The following is a 22091-nucleotide window of genomic DNA, read 5'->3' as shown; positions in this document are numbered from 1 at the left end:
TTCAAAATGTTTTACAGGGGGAAATGCAAGCATGGTCTCATTACATGCTGACAGAAGTGTCAGCAGTAAGTGATGGTGTTTCCCATAAAAATGAAGATGCTTCATCTAAGGTCATAGAGGAGTAAAACACGAAGACTAACTTCCTGCCCTCCAACTCCTGATTCTCCATTGGTAGTTCCTCCTTCCATATCCAAGAGAGAGACTTGGAATTAGATGCCTGACCTACAGCTGATAACTTGTAGGTAAGTTTACAAAGAACAGAGAGCTGCAGCATCCATCATTGCCTCCACCATTTCTTGTTCTTACTTGTCTAAAGCAGTCAGGATTGCAGCCCTCTCCTCTGACCTGCATAAGCCTGCTCCATGCAAGCCTTCAGAAGCTTTCTGAGGTTAGAACTAAGTACACCACTGAGCCACCTACTTCAGGAAGCCTGCAGGGTACAGTCAGCCCTTACACAGCAGAGCAGGATTTTAAAAGTGTTTGGGGCAAATGCAGCTGGATCACCATATCACATTTCCTATTATGCCAAGCAGTAGCTGCACTTTAATTCTGAACACTGAGAAATACTTGATACAATTAATCTGGACCTAGCATCACTGTAGTGACACTCTAAATGGCTTTTTGTGCTTGTCTTTAGAAACATAGAAGGCTTGAGGGCAATCCATCATAAGCAAATTACTTTTGATCAATGGCAAGATTGCAGAAACATGACACTTCCTGAGTGCAAAGAGAAATTTTGCCATAGCAAGATACATTCCTCCAGAATTCACAATCCACTCTCCACAGGAGTCCACTACTCCACACATCAGCATAGAAAGGACTGGGTGAGCAAGACATCCCATAATACTTCTCCCTTCCTGACTATAAATGTGACAGGGTCGCATATGAAGATTCTTGTGATTTTCTTCCCCAATATAGGAATTTTTCACTATATCATCCAGATCAGTTACCTTTCCATAAGTGCATTTGTCTGCTTCCACCATCTTCATCCACGGTTCTAGCAGAACAGTGAGGATATATTCTTCTGCTGGGTCAAATAGATCCTCAAAAGCTGGGTCAATTTTCTGATAAATCATGTTTTTCTTGCTCTGATGAAGTCCAATGTCCATACTGGCAGATGGGGCAATGTAAGCTGCATAAAGAAACTACAATAAAACAAAAGAAAACTGTTTTCTTAGCCATTACTCATTCCAATGGTCAGAGTCCACTGAAGGAGAGAATTAATGCATATTTCTCCTCCACTGTCCTGCTTTTTATTCTGAACATGTACCTAATGACATGCCTTGTTTTTACAAATATGACTATTTTGTCCAAAATTCAGTTATTGCCATAACTGACCTCCCTATCATTTTTTGCTCCTGCTTGTTAAAATGGTTAGATCATAAAATAATATTTAATGTAATTTTTGTTTGGAGATATTTGGCTCATTCTTAGATTCAGATAACCACAATCATTACAGCAGCTGCACTCTTCATGAAGTTGCACTCTTTTGCAGAGTATGTGCTGGGCCAACTTGTGAAGGAATGTTAATTCTTCTGAATAGAATCTGTACATTTAAGGTTAAAATTAATGAAAAATTATAAGATTTCATTCTGTGTGGAAATTCTCTTGCACAGTTCTTTTGACACTGGTGAGAATCCATCATGGTACAGGACCTGTAACAGGAGATATCACTGCATGACCAAGGTCTAAATCCTTATCGAAGCAAGGATTTAGAATACACTTTTTTATAAAGCACAGATTGCCGTCCAACATGTACAAATGGAAGAAAGCTGAACCTGGAGAATGTTTCCTTCTCACTAGCAGCTCATTCTTGAAGAACAGAGTAAGTTTTTTATTTATTTCAAATGATTTTTTTTTCCAAATAGTCCCCTAAGTCAAATTCTTGGTTTTTAAATGTTTCATAAATTGCTATGAAAAAGAACATTGAAAACTCAGAGAAAAATACTTTCTTCCCAGAATAGCATGGAAGAAGATATTCCAGAATATATTTCTAATACATCATGATTCCAACTGCAGCTAGGAACTCAAGAGAAAAAGGTGCTGTTGCAATATATTTCATATACTTATACACGTTTCTCTTCTTCATATTGTCAAAGTCTACCTAATTTCCAAACATAAGGTCAGGTGATCCTATTAGTAGTATAAATCAGAATTTCTCTCTAGGATGGCACTGAGGAGCCCGTATTCACTATTTATTATGACACAGTTTTGACAATGAAGAAGGCAGGTTTCTGATAATTCTCGTTTAGCTTATGTTGCTAAAATCCAGCTGTAACTAGTGGATATAAAAAGCAGTAGAAAAGAAGAGAATAATGTATTTACTCTTTGTTCAAGGAGTAATAAAACACTCATGTTTAGATTACAGGCACAGTGGGAGAATGTTTGAGTACATTAAATAATTATGTTTCTGTTTGTTTAAAATGAAATTCTGATTTATTAGACTCTTTCTTTCAAACAGCAACAGTACCAGACTACATCCCCTTTATTTTCGACCTTAGCAATCTGAAACAGACCCTTGAGACTCTCCTGATCTCAAGTCACTGAGCAATACAGGACTGCAATGGCTGACATCCACCCCCCAGTTAGAATTTGTTACAATTACTGTATCTACTCTCTATGCAGGATTCCACCCCCTTTCTACATAGATTTAATCACTGAAAACACAGATGGTTTGTGGCTATTGTGTCCCATATTATGAGTGCAATAAAGACCCCCAGGTACAAGGGTAAGGTCAAAGAATGAGGACGTCCACAGGAAGAGCCCTAGGTGAAGAACAAGACTACATTTTTCCTAAATTATTCCCTTATCAGCAAATCCCCAAATATATTTAAATTTAGCAGAGACAGCATTAATTAAATTCATGGTGATTTCAGAATTTGGAAGTTATTTTGAAGAACCCTAACACTAATAAAGTTTCCGTTACATCATGTTCTAATCCGATCCAAAACATTTAATATATAAAACAGCCAAATTAGAAGGGACCAGTCCAATGATATAAAGATGTGGTATCTTTAAAAATAGACTTTTTAAAGAGGGATTAACCATTTTATTCATCATTAGGGCTACATTGCTCTACTCGTTATGACTCATAAAACCACACACAAAGGATCTGTAAATTGGTGAAAAGGGTCCAAAATAAGTCCTCAATATTTTAACACACATTTAGCCCAGTTCCTTAAGGGACTGGTCATTTCTAGTAGAGTCTTGAGAATAAAATCAAAACAAATACTCCACAACTTTCTTGGGTGGAACTATTCTTTCTCCCATGATTTTGTAGGAAATGTGTTAACCAGAGGATATATGCAGCTCTTCTTTAGAGCTGACAAAAAGTATCAGCCTACAGAATCATCAGCTGCCCAGACTAAGGAAGCTTTGGCCAAAAACTGTTGACAATCTGCACACATAAACACTGTCATAATATATTGCCAAATCAGCGATGGCCTTTGCAGGCTGCTCTACCTGTACAACTGCACCCAGTCCTGTATAATTTCACGTGCGAAACTAGAATATTATGAAGACACACTATTTTTTTTTTTTCAGAAATAGTATTTAGGCCTAGTAATACACATGAAGCAGAAATTTAAAGGTGGTTAAGCTAGCTATAGGAGTGCACTTTTCCAAACTCAAAGGACCAGCCCCTCAGTGCTGTAATCAGGATGGCCTCTTTTTGAAGGGTGCAGATCTACAGTGTCTGAGGATTGGGCATGATGCCTTTTTTTTGCTTAAGTACTTTTAAGAATCCATTGCTGTGGGATTTGACCCACCAACTGAAAAGACAGCATCACAAACTGACAAATAAGGAAGAGCTTTCATCCCAGTGTCCCTTGATGAGGGTTCAGGCTGATCTGAAGATCTGCACTGAGTTGAATGCAAGGACTGCAAGAAAACCAACTACAAATAGTTCTAGGCATGCCAAAGAAGATGAAAAGTTTCTGTGTTCACAGCCTTCAACACTGAGCAATGAATTCAGAAAGATATAGGAAGAAATACATTGTGTCCTTTAAAAAGGAAAATTCATAGCCTTTTTTGACTCCCACGGCATGGAAGTCTTGTGGTATTCTGATTCTCAGTGGAATAATGAAATTGTTGTATTGGCCAATCTCCTAAAGGATCGACAGGAAAAACTTACATTAAATGAACTTGAAGATTATAAAATTAATACAAAAATCTTAAGCATGTGGCATCAAGTGTGCATCATACTTCATTTATTCAATGGTTTGTTCCTTTTGTAAAACACAAAGAATTTTCCTACCTGCCAGCTATATGTTTTCCTATACATGTATCAGAACAAGTGATGGATTGAACCCAAAACACTATCTGGAAATTTGGTCAGAGTTTGCATCTTGAAATAACTTATAATGGCACAAGTCTGATGCTATGAAATGCTTAGGAAATTCAGTTTTAGACTTTGGCCACATTTATGATTTTCCAAATCATGGATTGTTCAGGTCTTGGGTTTTGGTGTGAGTTCATCCCCAGATAAGAAGTCTTTGGTAAGCAACCTCAAAATGACTAGAGTGAAGCAAGAAACACTAAAAAGGTTTAAGTCCAAGTGGTTTGTATCGCTGCCCAAAAACTCTGATCTAAATGAGGGGCTTGTGCAGCTGCTTAACAGAATCATATGACAGAAGAACACAATGCACTGGCCAGTCTTAAATGGAAAGGCTAAACTGCCTTAACCCCCATCATCACTTTCCACAAACATAAATCTTGTGCCTGACCCTGAAAGTTTGCAGTAGTGATAACTCCCTTTATCTAAATTGATTCTAGTGTTAAAATATTGACTGTATAAAATTTTCGAACTCTAAATAACTGTTTTTTAATAAAAACCTACAGTATGTGTTTCTTTGTTGCTTTTCTTTCCTGATTTATTTTACACTCCTGTGCATATGTTTGTAGTGAATAACCATACATGTTCCTAGATGATTACCAGTACTCATCATTTTTCTTATCCATCAGATTTCATTCTCACTGTAGTTTCTTTCCCTGGATGAATGAATATACACCTTGGAATGCATTTCCTTCCTCTGTCATAAAGCTGAGATAAAAATGCCTAACAAATGAAACAAGGAGTAGCAGATACATAGCAATCCAGGTTTGCTCTTGTTTCTAATAGGATGCAGGCAGAACACATACAGAATACTCTGGATGTCTCAATAGTAAAATATATATGACGATGTGTTATTCAAATCTGATCCACATCCTCTTAGGAATATTTGGAATTACTATCTTATTGTGCCAAAGGCGAGCGCAGAATCTGGGAAGGCATCTCTTCCATAAGCAGATCCTGTAGACTGGATGCAGCTTGACTCTACCGTGTTCCAATGAAAACAAGAATAATTTTTGTGCAGCCTTAAAAGGCAAGCTTGAGAATGATACCAAATGTTGCAGCACATGTGTTGATTTGTTATGTTACGTTTCAGCTGTTAGTTATGCTAATGGAACAGTTTCACATATTTCGTTTTGATGTATTTACTTTAATGGCTATGTGTATGTAGCTCTCTGCAATTGCCTGGTAACACTGATTGTGCGATGTTCTGCTGTCACCACCAGGCGAGCACTGGAAATAAGTTAAAAAGACCAAGCCCTTAATTTTCAGCCACGCAACCACCGCAGAAAGAATGTAAGCTGGTGTGAAATGAAACCGAATTGAAAACTGTCGTTCACCATAACCTAAGATTTGGCTTGCAACAAAACATACAGGAAAATGAAGACAGAGTAAAGACATGGTTAACTTGCATACCTGTTGTGAACGGGGTCTCTCGCCCCACACAGGCCTGGGCAGACATGGCAGACAGTGGGTCTTAAGAGTACAGTGCCTTGGCCTCAGGCCATAAGTAGAGCTGAGGCAGCAAATGACTAACTAGGGTAGCAGTTAACGTTAGCCAGTGTGTGACAGGAGAGAGGGAGGAATCCATGACTCAGTCTCTGCTTGGAGTTTCTGTACAAATAACACTGATTCAGGTGAGAATTGTGGGCAAATATGCAAAATTCTGTCATTTGCCCCAATAAAACCTCCAAGTAGGAAAAGAAGACAGATTCAAGGAAGTCCAGATGCTCAGTAACATAAGCCAGACAAAGAGATTATTATCCACTGCTCTCTACAGATATTTGTTCCAATGACATGTGAAGTAGCTTTGCTCTATTACAGCATATGTTGAAATATGCAGATAGCATATACTCCTACACAAGGTTTACAGAGGAAAAACAGACCAAGGTTTCACAAAGTGTTTTTAAAAGTTGCCTGGAGTTCTTCTAATCATATCATGCTGCTGCAGCCTCCTTCCCTGGCAGTAAAGGACTCTTCCACAGTCAGTGACAGCTATCAGCACCCATGTGGTGAACCAGTTCACTTCTGTTTTATTCCCTGAATTAAAGTGCATGCTCAATTAAGAATGCTTGTTTATAGGAAATATCAGTTCTGCTTGACAGTAAATGAGGGTCTAAAGATCAAATGCGGGGGATGATGACTGCGAAAAAAAGTGTAATGATGCCCTGACAAGCAGAAAAAGAAAAAAAGGACTGACAACTGCTAGACCCATTTTCATGACTAAGGTCATAATCTGAGGTTTGGACTGTGAGATCTGCAATTCTAACACACATATGAGATGGAAGAAAAGGTACAGCACAACTGGATGGTTTAGAAAAAATATCTCTGGTGTTAACACTAAGCAGATAGTTTCCAAATACGACACAGAAGAGCAAAGGGGAGATTAGGTAAACCGAGTACAGTAGATAAAACTGGGAACAGGCAGCAGAGCCTAGAAATCAAATTATGCATGTTTAACATTTAAATCAAGAAATCCCATGGAAACAATGCAAGGAGCATCTTTTGTTGTCCACAACCCATATTTACTTTGGTGTGATTTGTCAAGATTTGGAAACTTTTCTATCTTCTTTTCACAGTCTTTACACTGCACAAATGTACTTTTGAAGGGAATGAACAGATGTATTTGTGAAGGGAAAATACATTATTTACAACTTACTTGAGCTTGCTCACGTATTTTAAAAGGATGAAGAGTTTCTTGGTAGAAAAGCTGATGATAAGCCTGTAGGTCAAACCAAAAGTACGCGCTGTTCTTCCACAACTAGAAATAAAAAATATTTTAAGTTGTTGCTACCCAAATATCACAGTTTTATAAAAGGTTGAGTTTCCAAAGCAAGCAATTATTTAGCTCCTTGAGGTCATCCTAAATCAAGCTCAATTTAAGATGGATTTAATTTTCTGTTGCGTACTGGCAGAAGGACAACATATTTAATGGCATCGTCACTGTGATACTATATTTTTTATTGTATCCTTTATGCATAATTGGCAATTAAAATTGTTAACACTGTAGCTAACATTTGAAGAGTAACCACATTTCAGTGGCATGAAGCCAGCACTAAAGAAGAAATGTTGATAATGGTCATGCAGAATTTGTGCCATCATGAAATAGCATTTTGCAGCAATAACGAAAACAGTTAAATATTGTGTACTTGACATATGTTACCAGGACTACCATTACATTTTTATTACATGCATTTCTGAGGCACCAAGTCTTGGCTTCATTTCATAAATTCAAACAAACATCAAAAGGTCTTTCAGAAGAAGGAGTCTACGTCTTTCCTCAAGTTCTCTGTTTTAGTCATGTGCTTATGGGATATGGGTCTCAAAAATACCCTGAAACCCCCATCACTGGACAATAAAGAAACTGTTCCAAAAAGATAGGGGCAGGGAACTTTGCTCCACAAACTGTAGTCTGCCAGACCTGGCATATAGTGAAATAGGCTCCACAGACAAAACCTTAAGGAAATAATTTTCAAAGGAATCTGGCACCTGCAAAGACTAGAAGACATGTGGATGGGTGCCTATCTCCCAGGAAAAACTAAGTTACTTTTATTTATATTTCTATCTATACACATTGAACATTTTTAGCTGAAGGTATTCAGCTTTGGAAACATTGGCTCCTGCCTTCTGGTAGCCAAAGGCATTTTTAGCTACTGCTGCTGGATTCTGGGTTGTGCCAGCGGTGAAACAGATGTCCATCTTGATTGCATTCAAATCTCCCCTAAAGACTCAATTTTTCTGCAAAGCCACTAAACAGTGACTCAGATTCATAACCTGTTCCAACCAATTCTCAATTTACACCCAGTAATGAATGATGGATCTGCTGACTGCAAAGAAGAAATAGTGTTATGTTTCTCAGAAATCCAAGAAGCTTCATGGAAGCAGAAGAACATTTTTAAAACATTGGAGATTTTGGACATCACTAACCTAACAAGTAAGAAGGAGGCAGATTATCATGAGTAATAACGTAGCAGATTTTCTGTCTTTTTAAAAAATGTTTTTGTGGGTTAAGACCTCATTTTTTCTGCCAAGTTAAAGGCTAGTTTTTAAAAATGATTAGTTTTTGTTTTTTTTTTTTTTTATCCCTGATGGTACAATCAGATTTTCAATAGGTTTGGGAGAGTTAGGATCTGACAGCTTGGTTAAGACCTGTCATTAGTTTGAATATACACATGAACAGTTTATTGTTGTTGAGGGATTGGAGTCTCACAAGTAATAATTCATCCAGTCATCAATCTTTCTTTCTCCATTTTTTTTTTCAGTCTGGCTGCCCTCTATAACTTGGAATTCAGTCAACTGTGGACAAAATTATCACAGGGTAGGAAAATGTTCATACCTTATTCCCCGACTTCTCACAGAAACGTGTGAAGTAGTAGCCTGCTCTGTTCTCCAAATAAAGAGACTGCAGCATGCTTTCCATTCTTGAACCCCCTAAGACGACACTGCCAGCAGCTCTTTTCCCCTAGATACATAAAATATAATTATACAGCAAGAAGTAACAGGTTTTCATTATTTTCAAATGTCAGTACATTGCAATGGAGGGCCATGCAATGTGTTCAATTAGTATTTTCATCCCAAGAAACCAGACTCCATTTTCTACTACATATGCAATTGATCATAGCTCCCCATACCGTTTTCTCACTAAATATTCACATCCAATGGACTAAGTCTCAATACTGAAGGCATACAGGTAGCAAAATGACCATAGCATCCCTTAGGTGGTTCCTCAATGCTCAGAACAGGAAAACAAGCCTGGCCCTAATTCTGTCATTAATTCTTTAGCTGTGAATCTGGGGAATTCTAATGATACTAAACTGTATCACTTAGCTGTCAAAAGTTGTCTCAGCTTCGGCTACTGTGTTTTGAACCAACAGAAGTTAACAAGTGGTCAAACCTCAAAATTATTAACTATCACAGAACAAAAGATGTGTCTTCTGGGGTTACATCACTGGCATCAGCATCAAAATCATGAGCATTTTAGGGGAGATGAAATCCATACTCTTTACTGTGGCTATCTCCTGGCGCATTCGAGGAAGAATACTTCCATTTTGACAATGCTCACAGAGAGACCAGAGAGTACAAACTAGCAGATTAGCTTCTGGTGATCACAAGGAGAAACTCTGACTGACTTGATGTCTCTGATAGCAGAAGTGGGAGCAGATGAGTGTGGTAGTTGACACCAGCTTCTTTCCAACCAGTAACAGGGATGGAGAAGGGCAGGAGGAAGCCAGACTTTGGAAGCAGAGCAGGAAGATCCTGCTCCTCGATATGAAGTTAAACTATGGATCCCTGCATTCCCCTTTGCTTCGTATTTATGATCGCAAGTTGTGGAGTCCTGACTGTAGGTTCCACTCTAGCCCTGTAATTGTAAAAGGGTAGTATTTTCCTCCCTGTCACAGAGGGAAACTCTGCATGATGAAGGTATATAAACACTAGTAATTAATGGTGTGAATATTTCTTTAATATAAGTTTCTAACTGCAAATATTCCCTAATTGCAAAGATTAGCCTTTACGTCTGTCAGAATTAAAAAAATAATTAAAATTGTTGTAGTGAAGTGATAAATAAAGTATGATTTTGATGTGAAAAACAATCAATCACGTGCTCAAGCAATCAGAAAACTCCATGCATATGGAAATAGGCCCACATTTCATAATATGTTGGGGGCTTTTTCAGTTGCAAGGCCAGTGGTATCAACACCTCCATGAAACAGCAGGCTGTTTCGAGACCATTCCACAAACGTGAAAAGTTTCTGATATATTTTAAATTGCCAAATCTTGACATCTCATATGTTTGATTTGTCAGCATTTTAACAGTTATTGAGAAACGGCTCATCTGTGCAGCCCGTCCCTCCTGAGGTTTGCTGGACTGAGGCCCTGCTTAACAGGCAATAATTCATCAAAGAAAAGAATGAAGTGCACAAGAAATAAAGAGGAATTGTACAAGTGAAGCATTTTCCTTTTATGAATTTCACTATTGTAATGACTTTCTAGGGCAGATTCAGTTTTTGCTGTAAGTCTGGTATACTTTCCTAGGCAACAATTCCACCAAAGCGTTTATCCAGCGAGTTTCCATAATAGCCTACTGAACACATGGTCACCATGGAGAAGATCAACACTTTCTAGTGAAAATAAACCTCTGCATGTGACATGATTTCCTATCAAATAGGTGACAGATACCACACAGAAAATGCTGACATTCTAATTACACCTCTGCATGCAGCATTGACATTCACATAATCAAACCAATTTCTCCCCATCATTGACTACTTTCCCTTTAATACTATTAAATAAAAAGTGGTTTAACCCATGATTCAAGATGACTAAAACCTTCAAGCACTGCTTACCGGGAGCAGCTCAGCATAGGTATACTTTCTATAAACCTGGTATCTTGAGTCTTCACTGTCATCCAAAGCTAAGCAATGAATCGTGTCTCTGCTCGCTGACTTTGGCCTGGATCCACAAACAAACAAAATTTTCAATACCTATTTAAGGAAAAACTAGGACTGCTTCTAAAAGAAACAAAGAAGGGGCATGAGAGAAGTGAGAATGACATAGTGAACAGTAGAGGGAAAAGTACATGGAGTTCAAATCTATAATGTAAAAAATGTAGAGGAATACTTTTTCATGTGGCCCCATCGAAATCACTGATACAGCGTATCTTTGAGGGCAAATGGTTGAGACAGGTTAAAAGAATAGAAATGTATGTAGAGAATATCAAAGATTATACAAGAGAGGGTAAACCACCTGTATTTGGAGAAATAAATCCTTTTGTGTTGTGGCACAAACAAATGAGAAACTAATCAGCCAGGGAGGAATTCTCCATGCGCACAGTCCCATAACTGTGCTTCACTAAGCAGAATATTATATTAAAGTATTCATGAAAACAGTAGACTCTAAAACCCTCTCATAAATATTGAAGGGATATTGGTGTGCAGAAAGATGTACAAGGGATTTCCGTACTTACCACTTCCTACTGCTAGGAAGGGGGCTCCGACTTGATGGCAGGGTAGGTGATAATGATTTCTTCAAAAAGAAATCTGGTGTAGCTGGTTTTGATAAAGTTGTTGGTGAGCTTGTTCTACTTCTCTAAAAGACGTAACAAAAATAAGGCAATTCTGATTACATTTCCACCTTTGTGTTGTCTTAACATGTTCTTATTAACTGCTTAAATACATTCAAGGGTTTTCAGGGCCATTTTGCCTTGTCAGTCACAATAGGTAAAAGTGCAAATTGCAAAAGGCTTTTCTGAGTATCTTGCAAGATTTTTCAGCACACTGTAATAACCACTATACCTAAAAAAATGACATTTTTTACAAGTAGAAATACAGTACATGCACTTTGTATAGGATTACAAAGGATGTCAGGTGAAGAGCACGTGAACATGTTTTGTGAATCTTTACTAAGATTACTTAACTAGCTTACTACAAACCAGAAAAGTAACGCAGATACAGCCACTCAGACCAAGACAGAAAAGGGGCATTGTGACACACCGTCACTAACTTATTTTGAACAAAATCATGCTATGACTTTTTGGAGATGCCAGTTGCATTCAGTGTGTCCTCAGAAATTCACCCAGATTGCTGCTCTTTCTAAGCTCTTGCAAGCACAGTGGAGCTGGAAGTTTCGGAAGTTCAGACTTTTCACAGAAAAAAAAAAGAAGAAGAAGAAGAAAGAAAAAGGCAGCAAGAAATGGTCTGTCAGATGATTCTGTGAGGTTCATGGGTGCCAGGTCATAGTTTTCTTCAAGTACTGAACTCAACAGGGGCTGGAAAACCTGCAGAGTTAGGATCCTGTCAGCCTGACCTACAGCTAGTTAGTGGTCACTAGCACACCTTGTGAAGCCAGAACTGGTCTCTGTAAGAGGCAGCTGCTTCTGGCTCCCATTCCCGCTGTGGCCAGCAGGAATCTGGCTGCTGAACCCAGCTTCTTCTGAACAGGGAACCTGTCCCACTGTTTTTCCTTCATTATCTCCATGAATTAGCTTTTTAAAAAATATAATTGTAGTCTAAAACTATCCAACTCAAAGTAAGAGAGATGTGTGTGAACAGATCTGCGGCATAGCCCATACAGTTCTTAATACTGGAACCAGTTTCAATTCACATTCTCCAAGTACTTTCTGTCCTGAGGCTTAACACCATATTGTTGAAAACCTGCAGCTTTCATTGCAGTCACCTCTCAAATTCAGGCTTTCAAGGAAGAAGAGTCAAAACTGAGCTGGCCACCTGCAAGCTACACGCTGTGAAAAGGACACATCTGTGTTGTGTGGCTCACGGCCCTCAGGAGAAAGAAAAATCATGTGTAGCTGATTAAAGGACTGTGGTGATAGAAAATGAGCAGGATTCTGCCCTTCTTGCAAACATGAGGGTAGGTTCAGAGTAACTGCAGTGAAATTGTAAGAATTACTCTAGATTAAGATACGGCTGGTTGAAGGGCAGAATCTGTGCTGCTAGAGCCTTAATCTTGCAGTTCTGAGACTTGTGAGCTAAAATATCAATCCAGAAGACCTACGAAATAGCAAGGATGTTAACTGAGAAAATAATGTGACTCAACTTGTATCAACTTCTTACATAAAGTATAGTAAAATTTTGTTGCTTTTTTATATATAACCATCTGCAACAGACAATCTTGCTAAAGCTTGACTTCCAAACAACCAAGTACCATATTCCTGTCCCATTGAATTAGAGTTTTATAATTGTTTTTGATGAGACAAGGCTTTGTTTTTCAATATTGTGATCCTACCTACCTGAGAAAAGGAAGGTGGTATCCTAGGTATGCAAGACTTAGGTGTCAATGGTAGCAATGATACCATTTGTGGAAAAGGATCAATATCGACCCTTGGTCTCTCGTGGCATTTGTGCCAGAGCTTCAGTTTTGCACTCGCAGTTTCTATTGCTGTTGAATGAGTGACACAAAATCTGGGACCCCTAGGAAGAAAAAAGCTGATAAGTAAAACTTTCCCAAAACATGAAATACTGGGCTATTTGGCTTCGTTTTTTTTTTTATTTTACCCCATGATGTTTACTTTATCAAGATATGGTGCTATATACGCCTAGAATTCCAAATCAGCACTCTTCTAAATCTAAAACTAAGCTACACATAAATAAACTTGGGTCGCAAATTCTGCACCATTACATAGTTGCCTTTGTATGAATATGCAGTGGGATATGCCCCATCCATACTACAGCAAAGAATGGGAAAGGATTGTAGGTCACAGGACACAGACCATAAATTTCATGTGGCTCCAAAGCAAAGTTTGCAATTGCAGGTATCTGTTTATGCCTGCAATTTGTTAATTCCCCTTGGGAAGGAGAGACCTTCAAAAATTTAGCTTGTGTTCTGGAAACAGGTTAGAATTTGTATCCTCACTTAAGTTGTCAATATGTAAAAGGCGTTTTGTTTGACAGACATTGAACAGTAAAGTCTCAGGGTCAGATTCCACATAGATGTATACACAGAGCATCCTCAGAAACTTGAGAAGGGCAATATGGGTAATAGGTTAGAACAGAATTAACCTTCTAGGCCTGGAGGGATTTCTCTCCCCTGCAGCCTAAAGTTTAGTTGAATGGTATCCAAGGGAACCTTACACAAAATAGCTCAGACGCTCTGGCAGTAAAATAACAAGGGCTCAGTAAGGCAGGTCTACCTGGCTTCTCAGCAGATTGCAGTGTAGTTTAGACTGAACTGAAAATTCAGATGCAATATCTGCTAGTATTTGTGATGACCTTTCTTCCCACAATTGCAATGGGATAAGTAAAGTGAAGTAAATCTAATGGGCTTAACAAAAAAAATGGAACTTTGTTAACCAACAGAGTCTTAGTTCATTTTTTCATACCAGTAAAGAAGTAGAGGTTTCACTACTTCAGGCTGAATCCGTCTTAAATGCCTTATATTCCACTGATCACCATGCAGCAGATCAAGTCTGAGTAACACTTCTGAACTGAGGAAATAGTCTCCACTGCTCAGCAGATAGAGTTTTTTCATCTTACTGAGTTGCCTTGAGTCAACAAAAATAGTCACATAAGCATGTACCAGATGCTATACAGAACCAAGTACAGGTCATCCTACTGGTTAAATTGCTGTCATACAACATGTTTTTAATTGCAAGTGGCAGAAGCCAAAACAATTCTTCTGCAAATTAGAGACAGGTTGTGTATAAGACAAAATGTACTGTGCCTTAGAACAGGCAATCTGAATCCAGCAGAGCCTTTCACTAAAGCAGTTTGTCATGCTGAATGCCCTACTTGTAAATTTAAGTTCTTTTATTCTCTTTTCTTTTTGTTGCCATCTGTTTTCCAAATCTCTTTCTAACAAAGCCTTAGTACTACAGCAAGTCTGACTTCATGTAAGCTTCGCAAACATGACTGCAAAAAGAGTTTCATCAGCTTCAGCAGTCATTCCTGACATACCTTGTCAGGACACTCATGATTACAGTAATTTTGCCTTTTCTCTTCAAACATTAGAATTTATTCAGAAATCCCAAAACCTGCATTGATCTAGCTGGGTTACAAGTGTTATAACAATGGGAATAAGTGTTAAATAATGGGAAGTACCTTTGCTGCCTTGTAGTGTTCTTGAGAGCTTTGAGTCTTTCAATATCCATCCAGAGCCACCAGTATCTCTCCCCAAGTGTTCCTTTAATGAACTTCTTGAATCTTTCAAACTCATGTCTGTTGCCAGTGTCATAAGTCCTGTGACTAATACACCAGGCAGCCCTACTGTCTGCCCCATCACTTTCAGAGCTTGATCTTAAGCTTACTTCTTCAGTATCTCGTTCTCTTACATGTCCCTCAGAATCCAAGGCAGTCAATGGAGAAGAACTTTGAGAAAAGAGTGACTTTGCAGTACCATGAGCAAACTCATTATTTGCTAACTCATGTATACACTCTTCAGGCTGTTTTTGGAAATCCACCTCACTCTTAGTGTCAGCAGCTGCCTGGCGGATCAGTTCTGAAATGGGTTCCTTTATTACAAATGGAGTATAAATCGGTATTAATTCTTCTGGTGTCTGAAAAGTTGCACTTTCCTGTTCATTTTCTTCTTGTACTGCACTGTCCCATTTGGGGTCTAGATAAACTCTTAACTGAGTGTGGGAAGGAGTTTCAGCAATGGACACAGAAGACCCCTCCTCAGCCTCTCTGGATCTCTCCCTGATAATGTCGGCTTTTGCTGATGCTGTCCTTGAAGAGGAAAGGAAACTCTGTTGGTGGCATTCCTTAGACATGGAACCTGCTTCTGCATTATATCAGAAAAGATCATTGAACACTGTTTTGATTCAGGACTCTTCTCTTGCATATCCACGTATCCAAGTCAAAAAACGCAACATATTTATATTGTGCTGCTGCAGAACAACCACACCACGTCACGCTGCAGAGCAGGGAATAGCAAAGGTGCTTCTGCTGTTGCTATCTGGCTAGAAACTCAGCCCCATGACTCATTCTGGCTAGAAACTCATTCCCTATTGAATTCCAGCAGAGTAGCAGAGTTCAGGAACAACTCCCTCTGGAGCCAATTGACTTGTTTATTCATTTGAGCATCCCAGCTCCTTAGCACTTGTTAAACCACCTTGTGCTGCAAGGCCTTGGTTTCTTCCTGAGCATTTGGTGATAGTTTGATCAAAGTCACAGTATGTAGCAGGACTGGCTTCTGTCTAGGCATGAGGAAGGTAGGTAAGTGATAACTCTTTGTCTACTTACACTGGTTATTGTGAAAGACTAAAACATCGAACAGGTCTCTGTCAGTTAAGTAAAATCTCCACATACACAGAAGTATGACAAAACAAATTATGATTATGTTAAGGGTTCTGGAAACATTTAACAACCTGTAGTCCAGTTTGCCACCCAGAAATGGCTCCTTTCCATTTAGAGATGTTTCATAACTAACAAGTTCAGAACAGTGACCAGCCCTGCTTTTTGAGATTTTTTTTTAATCTACACTTGTCTGCTTAATTCCTTTTACCAGATTCCCCATCTTCCCCATGTTATTAAACACTCCCTGCCATCCTGCTCTGCTGAGAAAGAAACTTTCTGGTTTAGCTTGATCAGATATCTTTTCTTAGCTAGGTTGATGCTGTACAAATCAGCCCCATAAAACTGAGCAGAACAACTACAGATATTGTGAGCTCTTCATATCAGTCCAGTGTCTAAACTACAGAATAAACTGAAACTTCTGCATTTTCCTAAAGCTAAGTTGTAGGCTTTCATGCCCTGTCATATCACTAAGGCAAAAACATTTTCAGTGAGGAGACTGCTACAACCTGTGAGCTCATGCAGTACATCAGACACTGATAGAAAAGGGCTAAATCTCTCAGATCCACTAAATTAATTTTTGTAATGTTATCAGCATATGTACCCCCTTATGGTGACCTAGTCAATAAATGGCAATGGCAGTTAGACATTCCTTCCATTTTCCCCCCAAAATAAGCCACGTCTAACCAGTGCTGGCCACTGTCACAGACACGTGGATTAGGAATATGGCACAGAGATTCCCTGCTCTATACTTAGATCATTTTGTGTCAGTACCTGTGGGACAAAATGTTGACAATAATGTAAAAATCATAGTGATTTAAAATATCTTTTCTTATTTCTAAACTATTTCAAATGTTTTCACTTAAAAAATTATAGCTTCCTAATACAGTTTGGTGATATTTAAACATGAAGAATGATTTAATAGGACCTGAGCAAATTAGGAAGAGTGGTACACATCCTGAGTAATCAAAAGCCAAGTGGATCAGGGTTTTGCTTATAACATTGATAACCCTGGTCCAACTGAAGCAGTAAGCAAGGAATTCAAACTGGATTGTCCAAGCAAATACGTTCAGTTATTGAACCCTTTCTAGTGGCAGGCTGGCTCTGAGAAATTTAGTTGATGCACTTTATTGCTTCTAGTGCCTGACCCCTACAACAGGTGAATACTGTGCCTAAAAAAAGCTTTCCAACTGAAAGAATGCTGGATTTCCCATGAACTAAGCATAAAGAAAAGTAATAATCACATGTAAAATGAAGGTCTATGTTATGAAATAAACTTTTCAGTGAGAAGATGTAGAATATCCATTGAGGCAAAACACTGTTGACAGCAGGACAACTGCAGCAGAGGATGACAGAGAGGTTTCCCATAGGCCTGTGCCCAGCCTGCTGCAGTACAGGGCTACGTTACATTACAACCCTCTACAAGAATGGTGCATTTCTGACCTCTGCTCAAAGCACTTCAAAAATTAGTGGTAGAGTCATGAGCTGCAGACAAGTGCGATTTAAACAGCTACATTATTAATCTGTACATCAGCAATGTATTTCCTGGGGTGATCCCCATTGGTCTGGGAAAGAAGACAAACTTCTGGAGTTACCATGCCTTCCAATTTTCTATTCAGCCATTGGACTCCAAGGTCTCAGCAGTACAAGTCTCAAAGTGGAATGGCTGCTTTTTCCTCTGAAAACAGGGGAGAGAGAACTTCTCACGTATGAGCTGAGACTTCTCTGTTCTTCTTGCTACTGCCAACAGAGCAGAAGCAAGGCTATGCAATCAGGTATGTCCATATGTGCATCTATATGTTCTCAGTACCTTTGAAACCTGCTGAACAATTTCAGTTAAATTTGACAGATAGACAGGAGTGTCACAAATGATCACGTTCTACAAGATTCGTAAAAATTGGCAGCCAAAATGCCTCTAAGTGCCCAACATAAATACCCTGAGAAGACGGCTGCAACACAAATCATACATTATCAAATATCCAAAGAATCCAGACAGGAAAGTCTTTAAAAACATATCAAATGGAGAAAAAACAAACAAACAAACAAATCACCCACCACCTATCACCTGAAACTTACAGATATCTATGACACAGAAATATGTAAGGAAAAAGGGTTCTGCTATCACAAAATTACTCGGCTACTAGCTCGAATTTTCATTTAATGTTGTGGCTATGGAAAGAAACAAATCCCTGTCTGAAGCCTAACATACCATGTGATACTCAGAAGGCAGTAAGTGAAGTTAGCAGCAATTCCTTGGAATGCCTTTTCTTTCCACCTAGTTAGACTTGTGTTATAAATACTATGGCTGAGCCCCTGTTACTTACCCAGAAGGCTGTATTTCTCACTTAATGAATCGTCTCTTTCATGCTGCCCAGGCAAATACTGCGTATCTTGAATTTCACTGGAAGCTACAGGATGCACAAATGAATCTGTAGTTTTCACAGATTCACTTCGTTTTGCTAATGTAAACCAATCCTTTGTCTGAGAAACTGTAGCCTAGGAAAAGAAATGTCACGGAATATTTCAAATTTCTCTATTGCTACATTTCTAAGAACAGAGGGCTTACTGTCTGAAGCCATTTTTGCAGTCTGTTCATATAGATTTCTGTAATGATAGTTCCCAGTGAATAGAGTAGCTGAACATACTTGTAACACAGCTTCTGTTTAACCTGTATTACAACCCATCAACTTTCTTCTATGCTACAAAGAGCTTTGAAAATAAGGGATATTCAGAGAATCAGTTGTCCAATTAGGTTGCGACCTCGCTAGAATAATTTAACTCTATGCATTCAATCTAACTTGATGTTACACCCAGGAAACATTTTTATTTTACCTGTCCAAGAGACACGTGCAGCTTCTTCATAGTCAAACCAGTGTCATCCTCCTCAGGAGGGGGAGAACTTGTCTTTTGCTTCCTTGTCCAGGGATAGTAGTCACTATCTATAATGAAATTAATGCCAGTCTTGCTCCATTCTACCTGTGATATCAGTTTAGCAAGCCTGAAATTAAATGTTGGGACAAGAAAAGAGTTAATTTTAGCTTTTGATCAGAGAAACAGTTGATTTTTCCCCACAATAGGCAATAAAGAACGTGATTCATATAAAAATAAATTGCTATAGAGAACTTCATGATCTGCTTTATTATTTCATCCTTCACCTGCTGTCGTATATGTAAATGTCAGTATTGTCATTCCATAGTCCACCAGCTTAACAGAGGGTGGCCTACTTTGCTTTACTAGTAAAACTGATTTTATCAGGATGATTGTGCATGTTTCTACACAGTTCCAAGCCCTGCCACGAAGCCCTTGAAATTTTGATCACTAAACCAGAATTATTCTCCTGGATTGTGGAAGACCTGTATCACCACCAGGCGCTACGTTTCGTGGTCATGTCAGCAATTTTCCAGCAGCAATGCCACAGCAGTGATCATACTAGTTGAAGTTTCTGCTGATAAAGAGACAGCTGATGCTACCATGTTCACCTGGCTGCTGTATGAGGACTTCGTAGCACTGAACAGCACTCCAGTGCTACCTTGTGTTAGTGTCAACCTTGTGATGTTCAGTAAAAGGCAGCCTTAGAACCACATGAGAATAACGAGGATGCTCTGGGTTCAGGAACTGGGGCAGAACTTAGTTAAGTTACAAAGCAGGACAAAACCAACCAAGGTGCATGAGAAGGGAAGATGAAGCCTATGCCTGAGCCTATGACCATGAGTGAATTCCCAGTTTTGTTTGTCCCCAGTACTTAAGGGGAAACAGGATTTCATTCTAGGGTTGGGGTATCTTCATCTTTAAACACAAGTTTCTCTTTTAGCATCTCAGCCTATCTGGATCCTGATTCAGGAAGACAACCTGCTGATGTAAATGGAAATTAGGTACATGGTTACAGTTTGTTTTATGTAATTCTCTTAAGTAAAACTCCTCGATCAAAGAAATACTTTGCTATAGTAGAAGATCAAAATTAGTGGTTTCATGAGGCCCAGATACGTGTAAAGCAGCTTGCTACTAAAGTTAAAATGGAACACTCTGTGATGGTTTTCTTGTTCTTTACAAAGTTTTCCATTTGAATGTAATCTTCGGGATACTGAAAGTTAAAAATATTTTGAAATCTTTAATGCAGAAGTCTATACCCCAGTAATTAGTCTGTCCTTACAATGATCAAACACGAGTTCTGTGAACCACTCTGCTAGGTTGCCTCTCCCTTCTGGACCCCTGAAACACACTACAGTCAGCATCTAGATACAACCTTAAGGGATGTAGAGGCAGATTCTCCCAAAAAGCATATTAAACCTCCTGAACATCTGCTGAAAGGACATCTGGAAAAATACAGCAAGTGTATAACAGTAAATCATCCAACTATGCCACGGCATCCCACAGAGAACCTTGCAAATGTCCAACAGTGGGCCCAAAGGCACAAAACTAATAATTGAAATAAAAAAGGACCAGCTGTTTTTTCCAAATAGATTTCACATATTCCTAACTTCCACTGACACAACTTACCTATTGATTAGAGAAATATGCATTGCTACCAGAGATTCAGAAATCAGTAAACCCCAGTTTTACTCTCTTTGTAATAGTGTAATATAGTATGTAATTCATAGTCAAGGAATATTACAGCATGATGAGTGAAAAAAGTCACTGATTTTACTTTATGCATGTCTCTAAAATACTAAAATTAAACAAACAGGACTAGAAGCAGCAGAAAACAGATTAAGAATACTGTACACATTTAAAATTGAGATACAGCATAAAAGATTGCAATACCTGTATTCAAAGTAACAGTCGCTTTCTAGAAATGCTGGAAGCCTTTCTCTCTTAATCCACTGAATTGCTTGTTCTCGATCAAGACACTATTAAAAAGAAATGCCAAAGATCTGCAGTATGATTGACTTTCTCATTTTGTTTGCCATGTAACTGACTCCATCTCCTTCTACAGAAGCATTGTCTCAGGAAGACAAATACACAGTGAACACCTCCTTTGTTATCCAGTTTAGCCTTAATTGTGCTGGGATAATTGAGTTAATTTACTTTCCTGTTAAGAGCTAAAAAGGTCTAAATCTGATTTCATCTATAAGAGTACTTTTTAAACAAATCACGGGTGCCTTTTCTTCAGAAATAATGTGTGTATGAATCATGCTTTTACTGTGCAATTCCAAATGCAAATTACATGCTCCTAAATTTTCTGCAATAGGAAAATGCTAGTTTTTCTGACTTTATCAGATTTTATAAGGAATCACTATTTCATTTTTCCTCAAGAATTTGAAGAATAAGGAACCCTTAAATTATACTCCCAGAATGGAAGAGCTGTGGATATTAAGAACAAAATCAAACACATAAAAAGCCAATCAGTCATCACCTTTCCTGCTTTTACACTGGAGCATTCCACAACTGCATTGCACACAGTAACTCTCACAGTGGAAACCTAAGTGTGTTATGAATTGGGCCCATAACAGATTTTTGCTCAGGTGGTCTAAGCCTCAATGCCTCATCAAAGCAGAAGCAAGGTGGCCCCGAAGAGGGGTTTGGGGGGTGAAAGGGAGTGTTGGGTAGCGAGCTGCACAGAGCCAGCTCACCAAAAAAATATGCCTAGGGTCTCAGACAGGGACCAAGCTGACTACTGGCAACACTGATCCACAGCTGTTTCCCTTAGAAATGACACACAGCACACTTTTTTCCCTTTTTTTTTTTTTTTTTTTAAGAGACTACATTTTCCACTCTTAGGGAATGACCTGGTTTATTTATCTGAGGTGCATTTTTCCTTTTAGTGAAGGCAAGACTGATGTTTTGGAATAATGTAGTAACTCCACTTGTCCATAAAAACAGGTGAAGTTTGGGCAAGGATGGATGCTACTTGCTATATCAAATAATCAGTTCATGCAATTACCTTTTGAATTTTCTTTCCATGAGCTAATATTCCATTAGGGACAAGGGTTATTTCTGCCTCATATATATCTGTAGGGGATTAAAAATCCTGAATTACTCAGAAAGTGGGTGGGGTTTCATTTAGAGAGAAAAAAACA

General features: G+C 38.6%; 1 protein-coding gene across 5 annotated transcripts in view; it reads right to left on the bottom strand.

Annotated features, from left to right (window-relative positions):
• Window positions 1-22091, bottom strand: part of RGS22 (regulator of G protein signaling 22) — a 63600-nt gene that overhangs the window by 26088 nt on the left and 15421 nt on the right. For 3 of the 5 annotated variants that reach the window (XM_071803907.1, XM_071803906.1, XM_071803909.1), the window contains 11 exons: window positions 20836-20921; window positions 18907-19072; window positions 18399-18570; window positions 14881-15502; window positions 14163-14324; window positions 13074-13254; window positions 11295-11416; window positions 10675-10780; window positions 8667-8792; window positions 6990-7091; window positions 951-1145 (listed from right to left, as the gene is read on the bottom strand). In XM_071803907.1, the coding sequence (XP_071660008.1) occupies window positions 951-1145; window positions 6990-7091; window positions 8667-8792; window positions 10675-10780; window positions 11295-11416; window positions 13074-13254; window positions 14163-14324; window positions 14881-15502; window positions 18399-18570; window positions 18907-19072; window positions 20836-20921 (2040 nt within the window). The remainder of the gene's footprint in view (window positions 1-950; window positions 1146-6989; window positions 7092-8666; window positions 8793-10674; window positions 10781-11294; window positions 11417-13073; window positions 13255-14162; window positions 14325-14880; window positions 15503-18398; window positions 18571-18906; window positions 19073-20835; window positions 20922-22091) is intronic. The other 2 variants (XM_071803908.1, XM_071803910.1) reach the window with 2 other exon arrangements.

Source organism: Patagioenas fasciata, chromosome 2 (assembly GCF_037038585.1).
Source record: "Patagioenas fasciata isolate bPatFas1 chromosome 2, bPatFas1.hap1, whole genome shotgun sequence".
NCBI lineage: Eukaryota > Metazoa > Chordata > Aves > Columbiformes > Columbidae > Patagioenas > Patagioenas fasciata.
The sequence above is the reverse complement of the archived record's forward strand: the minus strand, read 5'-3'. Positions and strand labels throughout refer to the sequence as shown.